The 19,626-nt window shown below is 55.8% G+C and overlaps 2 protein-coding genes and 1 long non-coding RNA gene across 5 annotated transcripts in view; 2 read left to right on the plus strand and 1 right to left on the minus strand.

The window, feature by feature from the left end:
* The first annotated feature begins 87 nt into the window (after positions 1–87).
* Positions 88–2,332, plus strand: NAIF1 (nuclear apoptosis inducing factor 1). The gene is made up of 2 exons (XM_083807811.1): positions 88–1,016; positions 1,639–2,332. The coding sequence occupies exons 1-2, from the start codon at positions 506–508 to the stop codon at positions 2,100–2,102; spliced, it is 975 nt and encodes a 324-aa protein (XP_083663937.1). The 5' UTR covers positions 88–505; the 3' UTR covers positions 2,103–2,332.
* LOC310885043 lies at positions 2,036–9,987 on the minus strand. The gene is made up of 2 exons (XR_014574526.1): positions 8,547–9,987; positions 2,036–8,262 (listed from the first exon to the last, which is right to left on the minus strand). It is a non-coding gene; the product is annotated as an uncharacterized lncRNA (long non-coding RNA).
* Positions 9,988–10,166: 179 nt separating this feature from the next.
* EEIG1 (estrogen-induced osteoclastogenesis regulator 1) overlaps positions 10,167–19,626 on the plus strand; it is a 36,938-nt gene continuing 27,478 nt past the window's right edge. For 2 of the 3 annotated variants that reach the window (XM_083807807.1, XM_083807809.1), the window contains exons 1-2: positions 10,167–10,358; positions 11,527–12,162. In XM_083807807.1, coding sequence (XP_083663933.1) covers positions 12,017–12,162 — 146 coding nt within the window. In that variant the 5' untranslated portion in view covers positions 10,167–10,358; positions 11,527–12,016. Of the gene's footprint in view, positions 10,359–10,434; positions 11,149–11,526; positions 12,163–19,626 lie in introns of those variants that run through there. The other variant, XM_083807808.1, reaches the window with a different exon arrangement.

Genomic DNA, 19,626 nt, shown 5'->3' on the forward strand with positions numbered 1-19,626 from the left:
CGTTGATGGGCAGGGGAGGACCCAATGGGATTAGAGCGGGGAAATTTAGGGGCGGGCCCAGCCCCTCAGCGGCCTCACGCAGGCCCAGTGGCGTGAGACAAGCGGCGAGGCGGGGCCTCCCCTCACCTCCCCTTGATGGACAGCCTCGGCGACCAATAGCAGCCGCCTTCACCCGCGGGGGGGCCGAACCCTCGCGGTGACGAGCAGCCGCGCGGCCCAACCACGCGAGGCGGGACGGGGGGGCTGATTCTGGAAGCCATTACGCCAGCGTCGCGGGGCGGAGGCCGTTGAGCGGGGCCCGCCGGGTGCTCGCGGTACGCAAATTGCGTACCGTTGGCGGTTGCTAAGGGCCGGGGTTGGGGGAGGGGGGCACGCGGCCGCCACCGGGCCCTGAGGGGCCCCGGGCCCCCCCCGTCCTCCCCGCCCCGGGGCCCGGCGGGCCGGGGGGGCCCCGACCCCTCGGGGACCCCCTGAGGCGCCCCCCCCCGGAGCTCCCCCGAGGGCCATGGCGTCGCCGCCGGCCCCCCCGGCCAAGAAGCGCAAGATGAACTTCTCGGAGCGCGAGGTGGAGATCATCGTGGAGGAGCTGGAGCGCGGCAAGCACCTGCTGGTCAACCACTTCAACGCCGGCGTGCCGCTGGCCGCCAAGGCCGCCGCCTGGCACGACATCCTGCGCCGCGTCAACGCCGTGGCCACCTGCCGCCGCGAGCTGCCCGAGGTCAAGAAGAAGTGGTCGGACCTCAAGACCGAGGTGCGCCGCAAGGTGGCCCAGGTGCGGGCCGCCATGGAGGGCGGAGGCGAGAGCCAGGGCAACGGCGGCGGCGGCGGCGGCGCGGAGGGCGAGGACGCGGCGGGAGCGGCGGCCGCGCCCGTCATCCTCACGCCCATGCAGCAGCGCATCTGCAACCTGCTGGGAGAGGCCACCATCATCAGCCTGCCCGGCGGGGAGTGCGGCGCGGGTGACGGGAGCGAGATCCCCATCACCGCCGCGGCCGCCACCGTCACGCTGACGCAGAGTGAGTGCTGCGCCCGCCGGAGGTGTGGTTGGAGGTCTCGTGGGGGGCCCTGCGTGGGGAGCCCCCCGGCCGAAAGGAGCCTCTGTAACAAAACGACCGTTCCCAACGTGTCCTTGCGCTGTTGGAGAGCGGCTCCAAGATATTCGTGTGCTGAAAGTCAGCCTCGACAGCTGGGGTCGGCCTCAAGGCCAGGAATTGTGTGGTCCCCTTCTCTCAGAACAAAAGCAAAGGGAGAGAGATCTCCAAGGCCGATTCCCTGGTCTGCCCCAAAGAGGAGCTGTCTGGCTGATAAGTGCCTAAGTGCCGTTCTGGGCCTTTTCTTCGCCCTTCTGTCAGTTGGTGAGTGGTGCTTGGAAAGAGCCTGCTGAACTGGAGGTTGAAGAAGGATTTTGTCTAGACAGACATGGCGTGCCCTATTCCTTTGGACTTTAGCATGTACACCCGAGAAGGAAGCTTAGACGAGGGTGGAGTAGACTTAAATAGGTCATTTTGTGCATTCACTGTTTATTGTATGTTATCTCGCCGAACAGGCAGTATTTCAGTTACGTTCATTGAATAGTCCTGTAGATAAAACCGCTCCTTTTGCCGCTGCTCCTCACCCCTTTCTGTCCTCTGTTCTCAGTTCCTGCAGAGACGACCTACCACAGCCTGGAGGATGGGGTCGTGGAGTACTGCACGACAGAAGCCCCCACGACGGTTACTGCGGAGGCGCCCTTGGAGATGATGGCGCACCAGCACGAAGTATCCGCGAAACCCCAGGAGCTGAAAAGCCGAATCGCTCTGAACTCAGCCAAGCTCCTGCAGGAGCAGCGGGTGACCAACTTACACGTGAAGGAGATTGCCCAGCACCTGGAGCAGCAGAATGACTTGCTGCAGATGATCCGTCGCTCCCAGGAGGTGCAGGCGTGCGCGCAGGAGCGACAGGCGCAAGCCATGGAAGGAACGCAGGCCGCGCTCAGCGCCCTCATCCAGGTCCTCCGCCCCATGATTAAGGACTTCCGTCGATTTTTGCAGAGCAATACGCCCAGCCCTTCGGTGACTGCTGACCCCAGCCAGCCTGGGCAGCAAGATGGCATTATCCAGTGAAAGAAGCAATGATGGGACTTCTTTCTTGGAAAAAGAAAAACTGCCTCCGCTGCCACTGGGGCCGGAGCGAGGGGGTGCCAGCTCTTGTCAATGTGAAACGGCTCGCCTCGGAGGCTGGCCGAGCCCAGACAGCTTTCTTTCTTCTCCGCTAATCTTATGCTAAGCTGCCTTTTCAGACTCATCGTGCAGAGGGGTAGCCGGATGTGTAATAAAGCAGGAATGTAACATTGGTTGCTTTAGTTCCCCAGAACAATAGATTTGTTTAAAAAAAAAATAGAAAAGACGATAATTATTTTTTTATTTGTTTGAAAAACTCTCCTAAGTACGATACCTCTCTTCCTCCCCCCCTCTCCCTCTCTCTCTCTCTCTTGCCTTTAGCTGACGTGTAACATGGAGAGCCTTGTTGTTATATCACAGTGCTGAAGCTGCCAAGGTACAGTTATTGTAAACTGTGGTGCATGGAAGGGGTGCGCTTCGGTCTCTTGCTGAAAGCATTTACTGGAAACGTGGTACCAGCGGCGGTTCAGCCTTCTCTCCGCACTGACAAGTGGTGGATGCTGCTCTCGGAGCACGGAGTTCAGCCCACGCAGACTAGCATCAAGCCTACGTGCAGTTCAAATCCCACCCACGTCCCCTTAGGATATAAATGGGGTTAAAAGAGTGCATTCACCTCGCGTTCTGTCTGTGTGTGGCCATGAGATTTCACTTTAAACTTAGTAGAGGTGAAAATGCCGTGCCTTGGTTAGCAGACGCTGTCCTGGGGTGCGTATCGGAGGCATTTTCCTGTCACACGTGGTTCATACACACGGGCACACGCAGGTTTCACTTAGCTGGGCTTACAGGCGAAGCTCCATCTCTGTCTCACCACACAGAGTCTGTCACCTCCCTGATCCGTTCATCCATCAAAGTGGGCCTGGACTGGAGAGCTGCAGCCACGCCGTGATTCCCAGCCCTGAGGAGTCTGTCAGCCGCTCGTTTAGTGAGGTTTGGAGCGCTAATTGGGTCTGGTGGTGGTATTTGTTCCGCACTTTTCAGAGCTGGAGGCAGGTAGAGCAGCTCCTTGTTAGTCTGCTAACAGGTTAGTTCAGCCGGGTTAGTTTCCTGGCTTTGACCAGGGGTTTGAGAAACGGGCGTGAGGCTCACCTCTCCCATTTTCCTGCAGTTACATGGGGTTAGGTAGCGTTCGCAGCCACTGCTCTCTCAGTTCAGGCTGCTGGGCTCAGTCCTCACTGAGCAAGCTCGATTCACAGGGCGGTAAATGAGGTTTGTACAGACTCGGAGTAGCTTCATGACCTTTTAGACAAAAAGCTCCACGTGTACATGCATGGAAGCAAACTCCAAAAATAAAAAGAAGGAAGCAGAACTCTTCCCCATACCTTGCAGAGCGTCTCACGTTTAATAGGCTTGGTGCTTGCCAGGTGCTACTTTTGAGACTGAGCCTTTTCAGAGCCGGTATTTGCTTGCTGTTACGTCTCCTTCGGGGCTGAGAGGTGGTGAACAAAGACTGCCAAGGGAGTGAATTTGCACAATCAAACGAAACCTCTGCATGTTTTATGGTGGGATGCCGATGGGGTCCCCCGGTTGGAGCAGGAGGCGAACGGGCTCCTGCTGCCTGCCCCTGGCCTTTAGGGATCTCCTCTCATCTGCGAGTCCGATGGCGGAGAAAAGAACAACGCGGCCCCAAGGCCTTGGCCCCGGGAGGACTCCTGACCCTCTGACACCGACAGCTCTGCGCTGAGTCAGGGCGGCATCAGCGGCGCCTTCCCACCTTGTCGGGCACCCGGCCGCGTGAGTAACGCTCGCCTGACTCCTCTCAGACTCGGTGGAGTCAAATCAATTGCTCAACTGAAAGCTATTTTTAAAGCGAAAAGCTCTGCCGTGTGTGTCGTTTTACCTCATTTGTGTAATGATCTCCCCTTTGCAAATATAAATTTTAATTAAAAAAAAAATACGGTTTTTGGTAAAGAGGCTGTTTCAGTCCATCGGCATGCTGCGGGGAAAGGTGAGTCCGTGCAACCACGGCACAGAGGGCTCCGTGAGAAACAGCCAAAGCAAGCTGTAAACAGCCACGTGTCACGGTAGGTTTTTTCCTCGTTTATGAACTTTGTGGCCTTGTATTTGCATAATTGTGGCCTTTTTTTTTTTGTATCCCAACAATAGCTTTTACAGCCTTACCTCGCAGCGCTGGTTACTGCACCGCGTGTGACAGATTCCCGAGGGACACCGATCTCCCAGCTGCTCCCAACATGGTGCAACAGCCCAAAATGAGGGACGGGGCGCCAGCCTTCCGCCCGAAATTGCAGCGCTCGTCCTGGCAGTGACTAAGCGCTGAAGCTGTGTTACTGTTTCACAGGAGTGAAGGCGATGCCCTCAGAACCACCCATTTTTCTTGTGTTTTCAGGATAAATACGGAGCTTAGTCAGGCCGCCAGCATTCGGGAGCGAGTTCCGCATGCACATTTTTGTCTCATTAAAAAGATGTGGCAACGTTTTAAGTACAGGGTGAGCACCGTGATTAGGGGCTTGGCTGTTGCTCATGTCAAGGTCATCGGGCTTGGGGAGGAAGAGAAAATGTGTCCCTTAAAGCCCAAACCAGGAGGGTCGGGCACACGGGGCGCTTACAGGGCAAACGCGCGCAGGGCATTGCGCTGAACGGGGACCTTGTGCCCGAAGCAGGACGAAAGCGAAGGGACAGCACCTCACAGACGTCCGTTTGCGCTCCTTTGCTGACCTTTTTGTACCGAGAGATTCGTGTTCAGCACCCGGAGCAGGAAAGAGCTGCGCAGGGGCTGTGATGTCCTGCCACGGGCTGCCTCGGAGGGGAGGACGAGGTGGTGAGCAGCATCCTTTGGACCTCTCACCGCTGGAGGAACAAACACTTGTGGTGGGGCAGGAGATAGGCTGAGCAGCGAGTCCAGGCAGTGGCCGAGCTGCTTGCGGCACCGCTGGCTGCTTCAGGAGCAAGAATCTGGCTGCGAAGCTCGGCCTGCGAGCGGCCTGTGCAGCTCAGGGGCGGCCTTCCAGGAGATGGCACTGCGCAACGGGGCAAGGCGCAGCGATGCTGAGCTGCAGCCTGCTGCAGGGTTCTGGGCGCCGCAGGGATGGTGCCAGGAATCACCCGAGTCCTCCAGCCCTCCGGTGGTCCTGCCTGCTCCTCTTATTGCCGGGTCTGCTCAGGTCGGAGAGCCCACAGAGGCAGAAATTCAGCGGGCAGAGCTCAGGGAGGAGGAACGCCGCCAGCCCAGGAAAATTCGGGCTGCCTGGGGCCGCGGACACGGGCTGTGATGCTGGGGCTCGCAGCTCACGGCGATGAGTTCGCTGCAGCAGAACCGAGTGGGCAGGCACGTGATAAAAAATGCATGAATTCCTTCATTATAACCAAAGGAACCAGTTTTAAGTCTTTTTTTTTTTTTTTCCGAGGCCACACACGAATGTGTCAGCATCCCACGAGCGCAGAGCACTGAAATAGCTCCATCCCAGCTCTGGGAGCTGATCCTGCAGAGACAGAATGATATCACCCGCATATTCACCTAAATTGCCTTGCCTCCTCCGACATGTTTTTAGTTTGTTGAGGCTGTTTCGGCAAGGCACTCTTCAGCTGGGCTGTTGGTTTGTTGTTTTTTTTTTCTGTTGACATCTGAGAAGTTATTGCCAGCAGATATTGTCAACAGAAGCGTGGCGTGCTTAGCTGGAGTATGAAAATTGGGGCATTTAAGATTCTTAGTGTTCCTGAAAGCATCTGACGCTTACACGTACGACCAGCACAGCTTCTAGGCGAGTCAGACCAAAGCCCCCACCGCCTGCAAACCGGGTTCAGGAGCCCCTGGTGCCAGTCCTGCACGGGGCAGAAGCCCAGCCCCAGCGGGGCAAGTTGCCGCTAGCTGAGATCCCACACGAAAAGCTGCCGTGGCAGGGGAAAAGCACAGGCACCCGGTTGTTCCTGCTGTGTGTGGGGTAAAAGCAGCACTTGCCGGGGCTGCAGGCAGAAGCCTGGATCAGCAGGTCTGTTCTGGAGGTGCCGAGGGTGACACCGGGGATGCCAGCACAGGGGAAGGCTTCATAAACGCAGCACGCCTCGAGGCAAAGCGGGTTCCGCCGTGAAGGTTTTAGAAGTGGCAAAGCAGCCCCGTTCTACCGGCAGGCCTCCCAGCAAGAAGCGGAGAGCCCTGCCGCACATTCCCAGGAAGCACGGAGCAGATATGGGAACCAGCAAACACACAAAAGCCAGGCAGCTGGGTTTTCAGGTCTGGCCACGTGCTTGGGGAAAGGAATCCACCGGCTCCAGATTCCTGTGCTCCCTTTGTCTCCGTAGATAACAGGATCCCCAGACCCGGGGGTCACAAACCCCCCAGGCAGGTGTGTCCTTTGCATGGCCAACAGGAAACCCAGCCTGGTGCAGAAAGTGAAACAGTTCCTGGCTTTCATGGTGATAAGCTCAGTTAAATATGGAACTAGTGAAAAACACAAGCAGATCAAAGTCGAGCTCGCAGCCTGCTATTAAATTAAGCGGAGAAGATGCAAGCTTAGAACAACCGTACCCCAGGAAAACCTTACAGAATCGGGGAGAGGGTGGGTTTCAGCACGCTGCAGGCAGGGCCGACACCGCTGCCGTGGGTCCTGCAGCCCCTGCCTTGCTTCGGGGGCTCCCCGAGCTCTGGGGAAGGCAGCTCCCAGCACGGCTCCGGGCAGCAGGTGCCTTTGCAGGTGCTTGGCCACCGGCAGCGCGAAGAATATTTATAGCAGAGAGCATTGTGTGGTGTCGTTTTTGTTGTTTGTTTGGTTGGGGGGCGGATGACAGGACTGGAAGCCCATTACGGCTATTACAACCGAGGTTACAGATGTAATAGAGGAGAGCCATTATGTGTTTACGCTGTTGCAGCAACCGTGTATAATTTAGTTTTCAAACTTTAATCATTTGGCTGCTAGGACAAATGGATTAGTCTGATGATGTTTTCCAGAGGAAGACGCTGATGATGTAGATTACAGGGCTTGATTTGCTCGTGTATCTGGGATTCCTCTGGGATAAGAGACAGGATCTGATGGCTCACCAAATGCATTATCTCACTTCACCTCTCTGAGTTTTATCCCTTCTGAATTTATCTTGCCTCGTTTCCTCCCTGCTTCTTTATCCTGGTACTCTAAGTTGGGAGGGAGGAGGCAAGAAAAGCCATCTCTGTTCCTGCTTGCTCCTTGGTCCCAAGACAAGCAGAGCCCACAGATCCCAGCCCCTGGCTGGCACCTCTCTAATGGCAGCAGAGGTGAGGCCCAGCATTAAGGAGAACCCAAACCGATAAATTATCTCTGGCTGAGACAATAATGCCCTGAACCAGCAAAAGTTGAGGAAGTGGTGGCAGCACTGGGGAGAGGCACCAGGAAAGGCTCGGGGCAGGGAGAGCACGGGGTAAGGACGTGGCTGAGGTTCGTGGAGCAGAGGTGAAATGGGCACAGCGGGGCTGGGGTCAGGGAAGAGCAACCACCAGCATAAAGAGCTGAGCGCTGGAGTCTGGGCTGAGCAGAATTAACGTACGTCAGAGCACCCTGATCATGTATACGACCCCTTAACAAACGTTTGGACCTGGATCGGAAAATAACACAAAGCCAGTGGGATGGCGGATAGGCAGAGACGCCGCTCCCCATATTCCCTCTGCTACCTGCACGGGGCCCAGGCTGAGCGATGGGCTCCGGCATCCCTCCCAGCAGGGCTCACCAGAGACGTTCAGAGAAGTACTGCCCCTTTAAAAAATGTGGCTTTGTCCAGAAATAATTATGCAGCATAAACACAGAAAAATCAACAGGGTGAATTTCGAACTAATAGAGATGTAATCTCGAAGTCATGAGGCTGCCTTTGTTAGGAAAATATACATACCCCTGAGAATCGGCTATGGTTGCTACATTACACACTGCTCAGCAGCTCTCTGGGCACTTTTCCAAATCAGTTTATTTTTAACATCAGTCACATTATACCATTAATTATAAAAAACACTGAGGTTTTCAAGAGAAATTTCTGCTAAAACTGCAGAGTAAATATGCGTGAGAACAGCGAGGATTAAAAGCTCTGCAAACTTTACCATGTGAGGCTGTTGCTACAAACAAGAGAAGTCCTCCAAGGAGGTTATTTATCAGAGTGAATCACAGCAGATAACACGAGGCCTCCTCCCACACTGCAAACAGAAAGATCATTTGGCCTTTACGTAGCGATGGAAGTGAAAGATTGACACGTCTGTCGGTGGTATGCTCGGGGAATGAGAAGCGTGAGGGACTGGGCTGGATTCTTCAGATGCTTCCCGCATTCAAGCATCCCAGCTTACAAATATTAAATATTTAGCAGGCTGAGCTCCTTCTCAGTAAATTAACAAACAAAGTGAAACAAACAGCCCATTTCTACCGATGTCTTAAGGCACTGAAAGCGCTGAATATCAACTGATGGGATGGATTCAATCCCTACCTTTAAAGCAGCCTCCACAAACCCTGCTATGTGGGAAGGCTGACATCTCCTGCGATGGTTTCACTGCACCAACACAATAAATGTTTTCCCAGTCCTAGGTTTGTGTATCTGTTTAACCTGGTAAACAAGAATCGGAACAAAGCATTTGGTCTAATCCAGTGCTGTCCAGGTATGTTGCTGTGCACTTTTCCTAGCAGATTTACTTTTAAAAGACTTATTCTGTGGTAAAATTATTTGATAGCTCTGATATTGTCTGCATAGATGGCAAAGATTAAAGGCAAGGAGTCTGGGCATCAAAGCTTGGCAAAAAGAGCGAGGACTCCCAGCCTTTCATCCAGGCTTTGCCAGACATGCAAATCAGCCTTGGGAAAAGTCCCTCCCACAGGAGCCTCAACTTCTCTGCAACGCAGCTTCTTCGGCACATCCCTAACCTTAAAAAATAGGCAAATCATGTTGATGATCGCAGACTCCTCCGGGACAAGGAGAGACATTTTGTTCCGCTTGCCCTCAAACAATGGAATCCTGCCTAACCAGGGATCCCAGCCGCAAGCCCGGGACAGGGCAGCAACGCCTAGCACCAGGAGGGAGCCATTTTGGCGAGGAGATGCATTGAACTGCTTGCCACATCTCACACACGGAGGGCCGGGCTCTGGTTGTGGGCTTCCCTCCTGCTGCAGCCATCCCAGGCTGGTCAGCCTGACCCACGGCCCGCTCCTCGGCACCTGGAGGCCGCTGAGGACGGGACGGGCACACATCCCAAGGCCGTCATTGCTGCCTCCCCCATCGCCTCAGCCCGGCCTGCAGGGAGGCGCAGACACCTCAGCTCGCCCCCAGCGTCGTGCTGCGGGCCCTGGGGGCTGAGGTGTGCCTCAGTGAGCCCTGCCATCCCCTCAGCGAGCCCTGCACACCCCACAACCTACAGGGGGGGACCTCATTGCAACCTTTCAGGACTTGAAGGGGGCTTGTAAAAAAGACGGGGAGCAACTCCTTGCTCGATCTGATAATGACGGGATAAGGGGAATGGTTTTAAACTGAAAGAGGGGGGATTTCGATTAGAGATCAGGAGGAAATGCTTCACTCAGAAGGTGGTGAGGCACTGGTACAGGCTGCTCATAGAGGCTGTGGGTGCCCCATCCCTGGAGGTGCTCAGGACCAGGTTGGATGAGGCCCTGGGCAGCCTGGTGTGGTGAGTGGTGTCCCTGCCATGGCAGGGGGGTTGGAACGAGATAATCTTTGAGGTCCCTTCCAACCCAGGTCATTCTATGATTAAACAATTATTTTAAAAGCCTCCTCGGGGCTGTTCAGCCCTAGGAAGGGCTTTCAGCACCCCACTGTGGGGCAGGAAGGCCCCATGACGCCCCGGCCGCACACAAAACCCCCTCCCACCGCGGCGACCCCCGGGGCCGCCACAGAGCCCCCCGCTTCCCTCCCACCCCCTCAGCCTGGAGGGGAGGGACTTCCCCAAACAGAGAGCCCCCTCCTCCAATCCCCGCGCGCCCTTCCCCGCCCCTCTCCCAAAACAACCAATCACCGCCCTTTTCTACCCTCCCCGCCTCTTCTCTCTTACCCAATGGGGCCGCGCCGCTCTCGCCCTTCCCTCCCCGCGGCCCCGGGGGAGGAAGGTGGCGGAGGGGAGGGGGCGCGCTACCCAGCGTAGTGCTGCTATTCACGAAGCGGCGCCGTACCTCGGCTCTGCCTTGCGGCCCCTTGAAGCGTTGGCGTAGCGGCCGCAATTGGCGTAGCGCTCGGAGCGGCGGCGGCGGCGGCGGGGCGCGGAGCGGGCATGAGGCTGCGGGCGGGGGCCGGGCCCAGGTCGGTGCGGGGCCGGGAGCGGCGGGAGGAGGGCTGCCGGGGCTGCGGCTCGGGGCTCGGCAGGGGGGCAGCGGGGGGGCCCGGAGGCTCCCGGTGGTGCGGGGCAGCGGACGGGGGACCCCCGGGAGCCGCTTGGGGACCCCCGGGAGCCGCTTGGGGACCCCCCGGTCCCTCTGGGAGCCCCCCGGGATCGTTTTGGGGACCCCCGGGTCCCTCTTGGAGCCCCCCAGGAGTCGCTTGGAGACCTGCGGGTCCCTCTTGCAGCCCCCCGGGATCGTTTTGGGGACCCCCGGGTCCCTCCTGGAGCTCCCCGAGTGTCTCTTGGGGACCCCCGGGGTCCCTCTTGCAGCCCCCCGGGATCCTTTTGGGGCCCCTCGGGTCCCTCCCGGAGCCCCCCCGGAGCCCCTCGGGTCCCTCCCGGAGCCCCCCCGAGCCCCCCCAGCTGTTCGGGCAGGGCTGTGACCGCAGGAGCCCCGCTCTCCCCTCTCGCCGGCATTTTCATCCTCAGCATCCCTTGGGGGCTGCTCCGCGGTGACAGCCTCGGCCCTTCTCTGCCGCCCGGCCCCTCGGCCTCGCAGCCAAGGTGTCGCTGAAATCCGCAGCGCAACGAGCGCCTCCGGCCCCCCAAACCCAGCCGTCTGGGGCTGAGCTGGTGCTGGGGGAAGGCGGCGTGAGGCGCTGGGCAGGCGGGCGGTGACCTGGTTCGGTGGTGCTGTGCTATCCGGAGCAGGCTGCCTCCTTTTGGTCCTTTTTCCCCCTCCGCACCGGGCGCTCCGTTTATAAGATACAGGTGCTAACGGTTAGGGCTGGTGGGGGGAAAAAGGGAAAAGAAACAGGTTTCACGTTTCTCGAGGTGTTTTTGTGCGTTCTCGCCAGGCTATGTGTTACGCTGGTCTGCTCTGCAAAGCGCTCCTGGAGACGACGGGTGAAAATGGAGCAGATTTTTATTAGCTGCTTTGCAAACAGAAATTACGAGGGGGATGATGACAGCGGCGAAGCTTGCCCTAGGCAAAAAGGGGACAGAGGATATGGGGAGCGGGCTAATTGGGGCCGTACCTCTTAAGATTGGTATGAGTCTGGGCTGAATATTACCCATCCAAACAGGTTTTAGAGGAGGGGGAGGAGCCCGTGACTGCCTGGGACTAATTTCCTCATTTCCCTCCCAAAGGCTGACCTGAAGACCTGCATCAACGAGCTGCGCAGGAAGAGGAGAGAGAAACTGGAAGCTCTCTGCATGTGCTGCACGCAGACCTAAGGCTTCTTCAGAGACTCAAGATGACTTCCCACGAGAGATGCTTTCTGGAGGGGTTCTGCTGAAGACGGAGCGCAGCAGCCTCCAACGGGGACAGCTCCTGCTGGTCTGGAGCTGAGACTTGCTTCTCTCCCTTCCTTTTCCCTCGGAGATGTTGCAGAGGTTTAACCTGACCTCCCCCTCCTCACCTGAAGCCTGCCGTGGCGATGATCCAGCAGCCCGATCCGACCACCAAAGAGAAGAGGATTGCGCGTTTGAAGCCGGGCCGTCGTTGTAACTGAACTGGAATTTACTCCCCGCGTACGCTCCTGGAGCGAGAGCTGTTCCTCCGCTCGGCTGTGTGCGTGCTGAGCCGCTCCTCCCTGTCTCGTCTGGAGTTCCTGGGCTTTCCACGCTGAATTTGCCCATGGCTTTCCTGATGAAGAAGAAGAAATTCAAATTTCAGACAAGTTTTACTCTGGAAGAGCTGACTGCTGTCCCCTTTGTCAATGGGGTTCTGTTCTGTAAAATCAGGCTGCTGGATGGAGGAGACTTTGCTAGCTTGTCTACCAGGTAAGCAGCTGCCTGCGGGCTCGCCTCCTGGCTGTCCTTCTTTTCCTGGTTATTCTTTAATTGAGCGGATTGGCATTCGGCTACCTCTTGCCTACCCCTGGGTGTGATTTCAGGAGTTCTGTGGTAGGGCCACACCATCCTCCAGAGTCGGGGAAGAACACAGCTGGGTATTGTTGGCTGCTCAGGGCTGGATGGGATTTTTCAGAGACGTGGGGAGGAAGGGAGCGGGAGGTCGCACCCCGAGAGAGACGGGGTTTAGGGATGAAATCCTCTCCTGTTTTTTTCACCCCTCTTACCCCAGTTTTCACGTGCTATTTCAGATGTTTTGCTGTATTGCCTTCATGCCTGATTTGAAACTTAGCTCTGAAGAAAACCACGTCCAGCCAACCAAACCGACCCTTTCTAACTTTGCTCTCCCCATTTGTTTCTGAGCTGCTGTTGTTGGTGAGAGTGGAAGTAGCTTGCTTTGCATTGCAAATTGCTGTGCAAGGGAAAACTGCTGCCTGGAGTCAAAGTTGTCAGTGCTAAAGATACAGTTTATCTCCTTGAACAAATGCCATCGCGTCTCCCAAGTTTATAGCTGCAATACTTCCTTTTTAAAACGATTTCTCATATCGGGATCAGTCTGCTGCACATTTTAGAAGGTTGTTTGCCATCCTGTATTGGCATTTCTCAGGCTCCTTCAGGCAGATCTGTCCCCACTCCTGCTGCTAATTGCTAATAAAAACTTGCTTTGTTTCCAGCTCTGCACATAGATTATCACCAGCAGTGTGTAAACGCAGATTCCGTAACAGCCTGGACTTGCTTTCTTTCTGCCTCAGTTTGTGAAGGAAGCCTTCAGTGGCTTTCAAACTTGTTTTTTTGCTTTCCTGAGTGAGTGCTTGTATTTAAAGGTACAGCGTGAGTTTGCTGGTAACTGTTCTATCGCAGAACTAAAGCCTGTTTTGGTCTGGTTTTCTTCCTTGTGGTGCTGTGCATTGAGCTTTCTTATTTTGGGAGAGAAGGCTTTATTGGACGAGTGTAAAACATTTGTCTTGGAAGTAGAAGTGGTAGGGCATTGCTCAAACCTTTTCTTTTTTTTTTTTGGGAGGCATGGTGCAACCTCATCTGAAGTCTATAGAAACTGTGGGCGTGGAACGCGTCCAAAAAGGGACCGTGAATTAATTTCTCTTTTGAAGAAAATCTGTCAAAAGAGCTTTTCCTTACAGCCTTCCCCCCTGAGGCTGGGTCCTTGCGCTTGGTGGAAGCGGCTTATCTAAGGAATTCACACAGTATGTGAACTTGGGAAGGAATTAACCCCTCCGCTTCCCGGAGCCGCGGTGAACCGAGTTGAACTGGGGGTGGCTCAGGAAAAGCCCGTGCTAGGAAACGTCCGTCTCCATCTCCTTGCTGCCCTCAAAGGCAGCTTTGGGAGCGCAGCGCGGGTGTTTGCGGGCGCTGCCAGCCGTGCGGGTTGCGTGGGGCTGCTTTCCGAGCTGGCTGGGGTTCAGCAGCACCCTGTGCGTGGTGCGTTGCAGATCACAGCCGTGCTCCAGCACCGACATCAGCTGTAATTCAAACCAAACGCGGACACTGAGCCCGAGTGGCCTGGTGGCTCACAAAGGAGCGGGGGGAAGCAGGCAGCTCGGTTTGCTGCCTTCCCCTAACCTGCCTGCGGTCTGAGAGCACATGGAAACCTGTTCCTGCTGGAAAAGTGACGGCTCTCGGTGGTATTGAGTCATTTGACCTTTTCCAAATATTTTCCCCTGTTGCAGTTAAAGAAACTTGGAGAGGGATGGATTTCCAGGAACAGTGAGGAGCGGTTACTGCACGGAGAGGCTCCCTGGCCATGCCTTGGCTCTGCTCTACGCTCGAGTCCTGGTCCGTGACCTTTTTGAGGTTGTGTGGATCTGGGGAAGGATCGGGAAGTAGATGCTGTATCCATGGTGTTTGGGGAGTACATGCAGTTAGTTAGGACCTGTGGTTGTTTGTCTGAAATCAGCCACTTCCAAAAATGATTGTGTTTGGAGTGGAGTTCTGTCGGGTCATCTTGCGATGAACCGCTTGGGTACAAGTGTAGGTGTGTGCCCTGCAGTCCCTTTGGGCCTCTTTGGTCTGTGGCAATAAAAAAAAGTGTGCAGCTGTGACCGAGCAGACCAGGAGCTCCTGGTGTCTGTGTGGTTTCAGAGAGTTGATCTGGACGAGGTGTCTGTCCCACGCCATTCGGAGTCTGTGAACGGAGGGGGCAGAAGCAGGTATAGGATGTGCCAAGTTGGGTTTTCTTTTTCCTCAATTAAGCGACTTAAGACGAGGAACAGAGAGGGTTGTCTGGGAAGATAAGGTTCTCCAGGGACTGAGGTTTTTCAGGGTGTTCACAGCGGGTAACCTGAAAGCGGGCGTATGTCTGTGGTGAGCCTGGAGCTGCCGGGCGGCAGCGGGTTCAAGTGACCTGTGGGCAGGGCGCCTTGGTCCTGAGTCCCCTGGGGTCCCTGAGGGGAACCTGGCTGAAGTGCCTTCAGAAATACCCTCTTAGGAATTGAGGGCACTCTGGAAGAGGTCCAGGTCCTGCCAGCACATCGCCTTGAGGATCCGTCTCTCGTTTTTGCGTTTTTTCTATTTTTCCTCACAGGCAGGTGCCCTCTTTCCACGCCTGCTGGGTTAAGGCCTCACATTAGACCGCGGGTATCTCAGTGACTCGAGCTGCAGCCGTAAATTTCCCTTCACCCTTCCCTCCTCCTCCTCCTCCTCTGTTTGTAAAATCGTCTCCTTATGTTCTGGCAGGTCTTCTAAGGATAAGACCAGCTTCAGCTTACAGCGCTCCGCTTGGCAGACCCCCGCCGTCTGTGGCCCTGCCGCTGCTGGATTCTGGAAGTCGGTCTTCTGGAAGCGCGCCTGGGCCAGGTGTAGGCCGGGCAGGTGCCGTTTCCCCACGGGGCGGTACCGGTCCGTGCCTCGAAGGCTGTTAATCCCGGTACCGAAATAGCCCAACCGCCGGCGAGTTCAGCTGCCTCCCAAGTAGCTTTAAAAATAGCAGGCGCGGAGCCGCGGGGATGTGCTCATGGCAACCGTCTCTGTGAAGCAGATGGGCTGCTGCGTCGTGCACCGGGTCGGAGCTTTCCGAGGGGGTGTGAACCTCTGTTCCTAGACAGATGATGGTGAAACAGCCCCACCGGGAGGGCTCGGGTCCGGCGGGGCGAGGGATCGGGTCCGAGCGGCTCGCGGGTGGCTGTGGCTGCGGGGTTGGCCAGGAGCGCGGCCGTCCCAGCGAGGGCCTGAAGCCACAGCCCCACGGAGCTCGTGTGCTTACGTCTTCGGGTATTACAGCAGAGGAAGAGTTGATTAACGCCCCCCTTGCTTACGGTGTCAGTTAATGCCGAGTGGCGGCCAGCTGCTCTTCCCCCCGCTGCTGACTGACTTCTGGCAGGGAGCGCCGCTGGTGCCTGATGTAAAGGGGGGGAAGGCCAGGTGTCAGCCACGGAGTCCCGACACCTCGTCCTGCCTTGTTCCGTTAGCTTGCCAGCGGTTTCACTCTGGTATTTCTGGACTCAAAGGAAGGGATTGTATTCTGAAAGCCCCTGGCTGACTCCAGTGGGAAGGCTTTTGCAAGAGCTTAACGACATTGAGGGCATTTCCCACCTTCCACGTCATCTTCTGAAGGCAAAAAAAAAATCCCAACTTCCAGCCCAGGCAGTGGTTCTGTCCACCTCAGGCTGTTTCCTTAGGGAGCACGCTCTCTCGAGCATGTTTGGCGTTTCAGCCTGGCTTTCTGGTCCTGGCACTGTGGCACCAGTCAGACCAGAGACTGGGTTTGGCCTCCTGCAGCCCAGCAGCCGCTCGTACAGAGGCTTAAGTGGAGCAGTCATGATCTGGGAAGAGCCGTCCCTGCCTGTTAGGGTGGTCTGGCCTCCGAGTTTTTCGGTGCTGTAGCTTGAACCGAGAACGTTGTTACAGCTTGTAATTGAGTAAGGGTGAGAGGCCGCTTCCCGCTCCGTGTGCGTGTAAAGCTGCGCCCCGGCAGCCAGAGGAAATGCTGGGGCAGGCTGCTCGTACCGGCAGCTCCACGTGGATTAAGGTCAGCGTTTGTGCAACTGCCGTCCTCGGATGGTAGCGTCCTAGAACTGCCCGCTTCCCTGCTGCGGGGGGATGTAAAGCATCATTGTCTTAGTCATAGGCACGGCCACGCTCCTTTCTGTAGGACATCAGGAAAGGGGAGAAGCGGTGCCCTGACTGACTGGTGAATCAGGAGCTTCTCTTAGGGCAGGTGCAAGTCGCACCGCCTCTGAAATCCAGCTGTCTGTGGTGCGAGTCAGAAATCAACTAATTCACTGTCCTCACATAAATAGCCATCGTGCCTGATGCTAGAGATCCTTCAGGTAACTAAGTTTACCCTCGTTGGCTCCTTCTGGCCAGAAGAGCGTTACATTTGGCTCACCAGCGACTACAGGACTGATTCAGCCCAGCGGGGATGTAAATCTTCACCGCTGCCTGCCTTAAAACAAAGGCGAGGTGACTGGTTTCTTCTGGAGTCAGCCTCTCCAGGAGGGGAAGAAAACCAGCAGTGGCGAAAGGAGGGGGCTGCTAGAGCACGTGGTGTGATAATCTTTTAAAGTGCTCTTGTTGCAAATGTGTCTGGAAACGTAGGCCTTCCCCATGTGTGAACATATTCCAAATGTATGGGTCGAGAGAGCGAGTGTTAACGCTCCGGAGCAGCTTCTTTGCCTTACACGTGGTAACCTCCTGCTCTTGGCCGCAGCCTCAGGAAAGGGCTGGGAGTGTTGGTGGAGAGGCGTCTGGATGCAGCCTCTAGAAATGGCTTGCAGTAAAACCCAGCCTAGTTCAGCACAGTTAAGGCGTAACACCTGCACCCCTTTGTTTTCTGAAACAAACATAGGGAAACCAGGCAGCAGAGATGAGAAAAAGGGGGTTTAGAATCATAGAATCATGAGCTCTGTGACTGTAAACGTTTGGTTGCGGGCTGCTTTCAGGTTTCCCCCTCGGAGCTGGCAGTGCCCGACACCTAACGCTTAGAATCAGCCTTACCTGCGCGAGCTGAGCAGCCCGTGGCTCCGAGAGTTGCTCCTTGGGGCTGGGGCCCTGCAGCCCGATGGATTTACGGAGTGGCAATTAAATCAGCTCTGGCCGAGGACAAGGGCAGGTAGCAGAGGGTGCCCCCTGCTCCCCTTAAGCCCCATATTTATTTCTGAAATACAGGGGGAAACCTAAATGGCTTCCAGCCTGTTTATCCTCTGTGCTCTTTAGCTGCCGTCGGTGTTGACTCTAGCTTTGAAGCTGTATTTGGGAGGAATTGGTGCACGCCTTCGGGAGCCTGTGGTCTCTGCACGGTTGTTGGTGTTTTAATAGGCCGTAAGCTGCCAACAGCAAGTTGTGCTGGTGCTAGTTTCTAGATAAATGAGGCAGGCACAGATTTATTTCTTACTATTTTATTGCAGGGAGCTACATCTGCTAGCATTTCAGGAGAGATCTCGGGCTTCTCCCTCACGTCAGAAACCCCTTCCACTGCAAGGCACGTCTGTCCGCTCGGGAGCACGCAGGAACGGCGCGGTGAGCTCTTGCACCATCACCTGCGCTGGACTCTGCGAGGTCTCCTTCCGTGCGAGGACAGACGGATGTGGCTCTGCGTGGCCTCCCTTTTCAAACAGGATACGTTCCGCATCCTCTGTGCGCTGCCAGCCCTGCCCTGTCGGAGCTGGGGCTGCAGCCGTCTCTGAAACGGGTCAGGAATTATTCTCTAGCTCTTTACATAATAAATCAGCAGCCTTTAGGAATATCCTGGACCAAGGTTTGGATCTGCTGTTTCCTTTGTGACAGCCCAAAGGCTCATATCAGAAATCCGTGCCGTGTTATTTCAGGTGGCTGCGTGTTGCCCCCCCCCCCCCCCCCAGCACCAGCTGCCCAACCTGCAGGATGAGAGGTGGTTTTTTTTCTTGCAGGTTCTTCACATGATGCCTTTGTGCACTTGCTGGGGGACACGATGCACATCAGCACCCTGACTTGGCATCGTGAGCTCTGGTACCACGCAGCGGGGCTCAGCATCCCGTCCTAGCGCCTGGGTCTGAAAGGCTCTTCCCACTGGCAAACAGTTGTGCCTGTGTTCGCTGGATGAACAGCCTTGTTGTTCGGTGTATTTTTAATCCGATGAGCAAGAAAGGGAATTGTTCGGAGGGATTCGAGAGCGCTGATCGTCACGGGTGTCACTTTCACGTGCTTCTCGTGAGTCTCCCATGTAGCTCCATTGATAAGGCTGAGATGAGGAAAAGATAAGAGGAAAGGGGACGGGGATGAGGAGGAAAATGAACAGGAAGCGCATGGAGACTGGAGGCTTGGGAGGAGGCAAGTGCTGAAGAGACAGGATATTCTAGATAAGCCACAGCGTACATGGTCTCTGTAGCGGATGCTTTCCCTGCAGACAAAGTGGGCTGGCAGGGCAGCAGGATTACGCCTTTCCTTTGAGTTCATCACACTTCGTTGCTGAGAGGAGGCCGTGTGCTAGGAGGTCCCGTGTTGTTGCAGGAGATGGGACTGAAGCTAAAAACACTGCCATTGCTGTACGCTAAATAAGAAATGAACGCTGTCTGTTGGGGCTGAAAGCACCGAGGTTGCTTACGTGGGAGGAAGGAAGAGAGCACGTGGATTTACTGTGCTGGAAGGACCAGAAAGCTGCAGCATGAATTAGTAATGCAGCTTTAGAGAGCTGCAGAAACCATCGCCCTGCGTGTGGTCGGTAACTAGCCCCAAAACGTGCTCTATAAAATAATAAGAAACCTGCTAAAGCTAGAAAACGTTTTGGGGATTACAGCTTCCCAGAGCTGTGCGTTAGCTGAAACAAGGCAAGTCCCTTCTCTTGCCATTCAGTCTACAAAATGTAGAAAATGAAGTTTGAGGTCTCATTTAGGGCCTTTTATCAAGCATTAAACTCCAGTCTGGCTTTGCGATGGAAAAGCAGAGCAAGGAACCCACAGGAGGAGAAAATCCCGTAAATGGGACGCGGCCTCAGGGCTTCAGTTTGGGGTAGCCACCTCCGTTTTGCTTCCAGAATAAAACTTTAGGAAGTGACTGCTGCGAGCTGATCACTACTGGCTACTGGGTTAATGATCAACAGAGGCTGGCGCATGGGGAAGGGACCGGCACGTGCCTGCCTGCACCGTGCCCTGCAGCTGGAGATCCCATTCCTCCTGAAGTGCAAGTTGGGAGTGTGAGCACCGCAGAACCAGAGGCAGAACGAGTGCTGCCGGGGGTTTGCTTACCCTCTTCTCTGCCCAGTCACTTCTGTTTCCAGTCCCTCGGGGATAACATTGCTCATCGCGATGCGCCGATGGCCGGGAGAAGGGGAAGGAAAGGCTTGTCTGGAAAAAGCAGGCTTAGAGTTTTATTCCCCCTGCCACCAGCCTCCTATCAGACTCTTTCAGGCTTTATTCATGCTAAGCAAAGGCGAGGTTAGGTGTGACGCCAGGGTTTTCAGTGGCT

This window comes from Anser anser (assembly GCF_964211835.1).
Source record: "Anser anser genome assembly, chromosome: 21".
In the NCBI taxonomy this organism is placed as follows: domain Eukaryota; kingdom Metazoa; phylum Chordata; class Aves; order Anseriformes; family Anatidae; genus Anser; species Anser anser.

What these genes read in the sequence shown, in the direction of transcription:
- NAIF1 (XM_083807811.1), top strand. Translation starts at nt 506, where the DNA reads ATGGCGTCGCCGCCGGCCCCCCCGGCCAAGAAGCGCAAGATGAACTTC. An exon ending in CACCGTCACGCTGACGCAGA is followed by an intron (nt 1,017 to 1,638) that starts GTGAGTGCTGCG and finishes CTCTGTTCTCAG; the next exon opens with TTCCTGCAGAGACGACCTAC.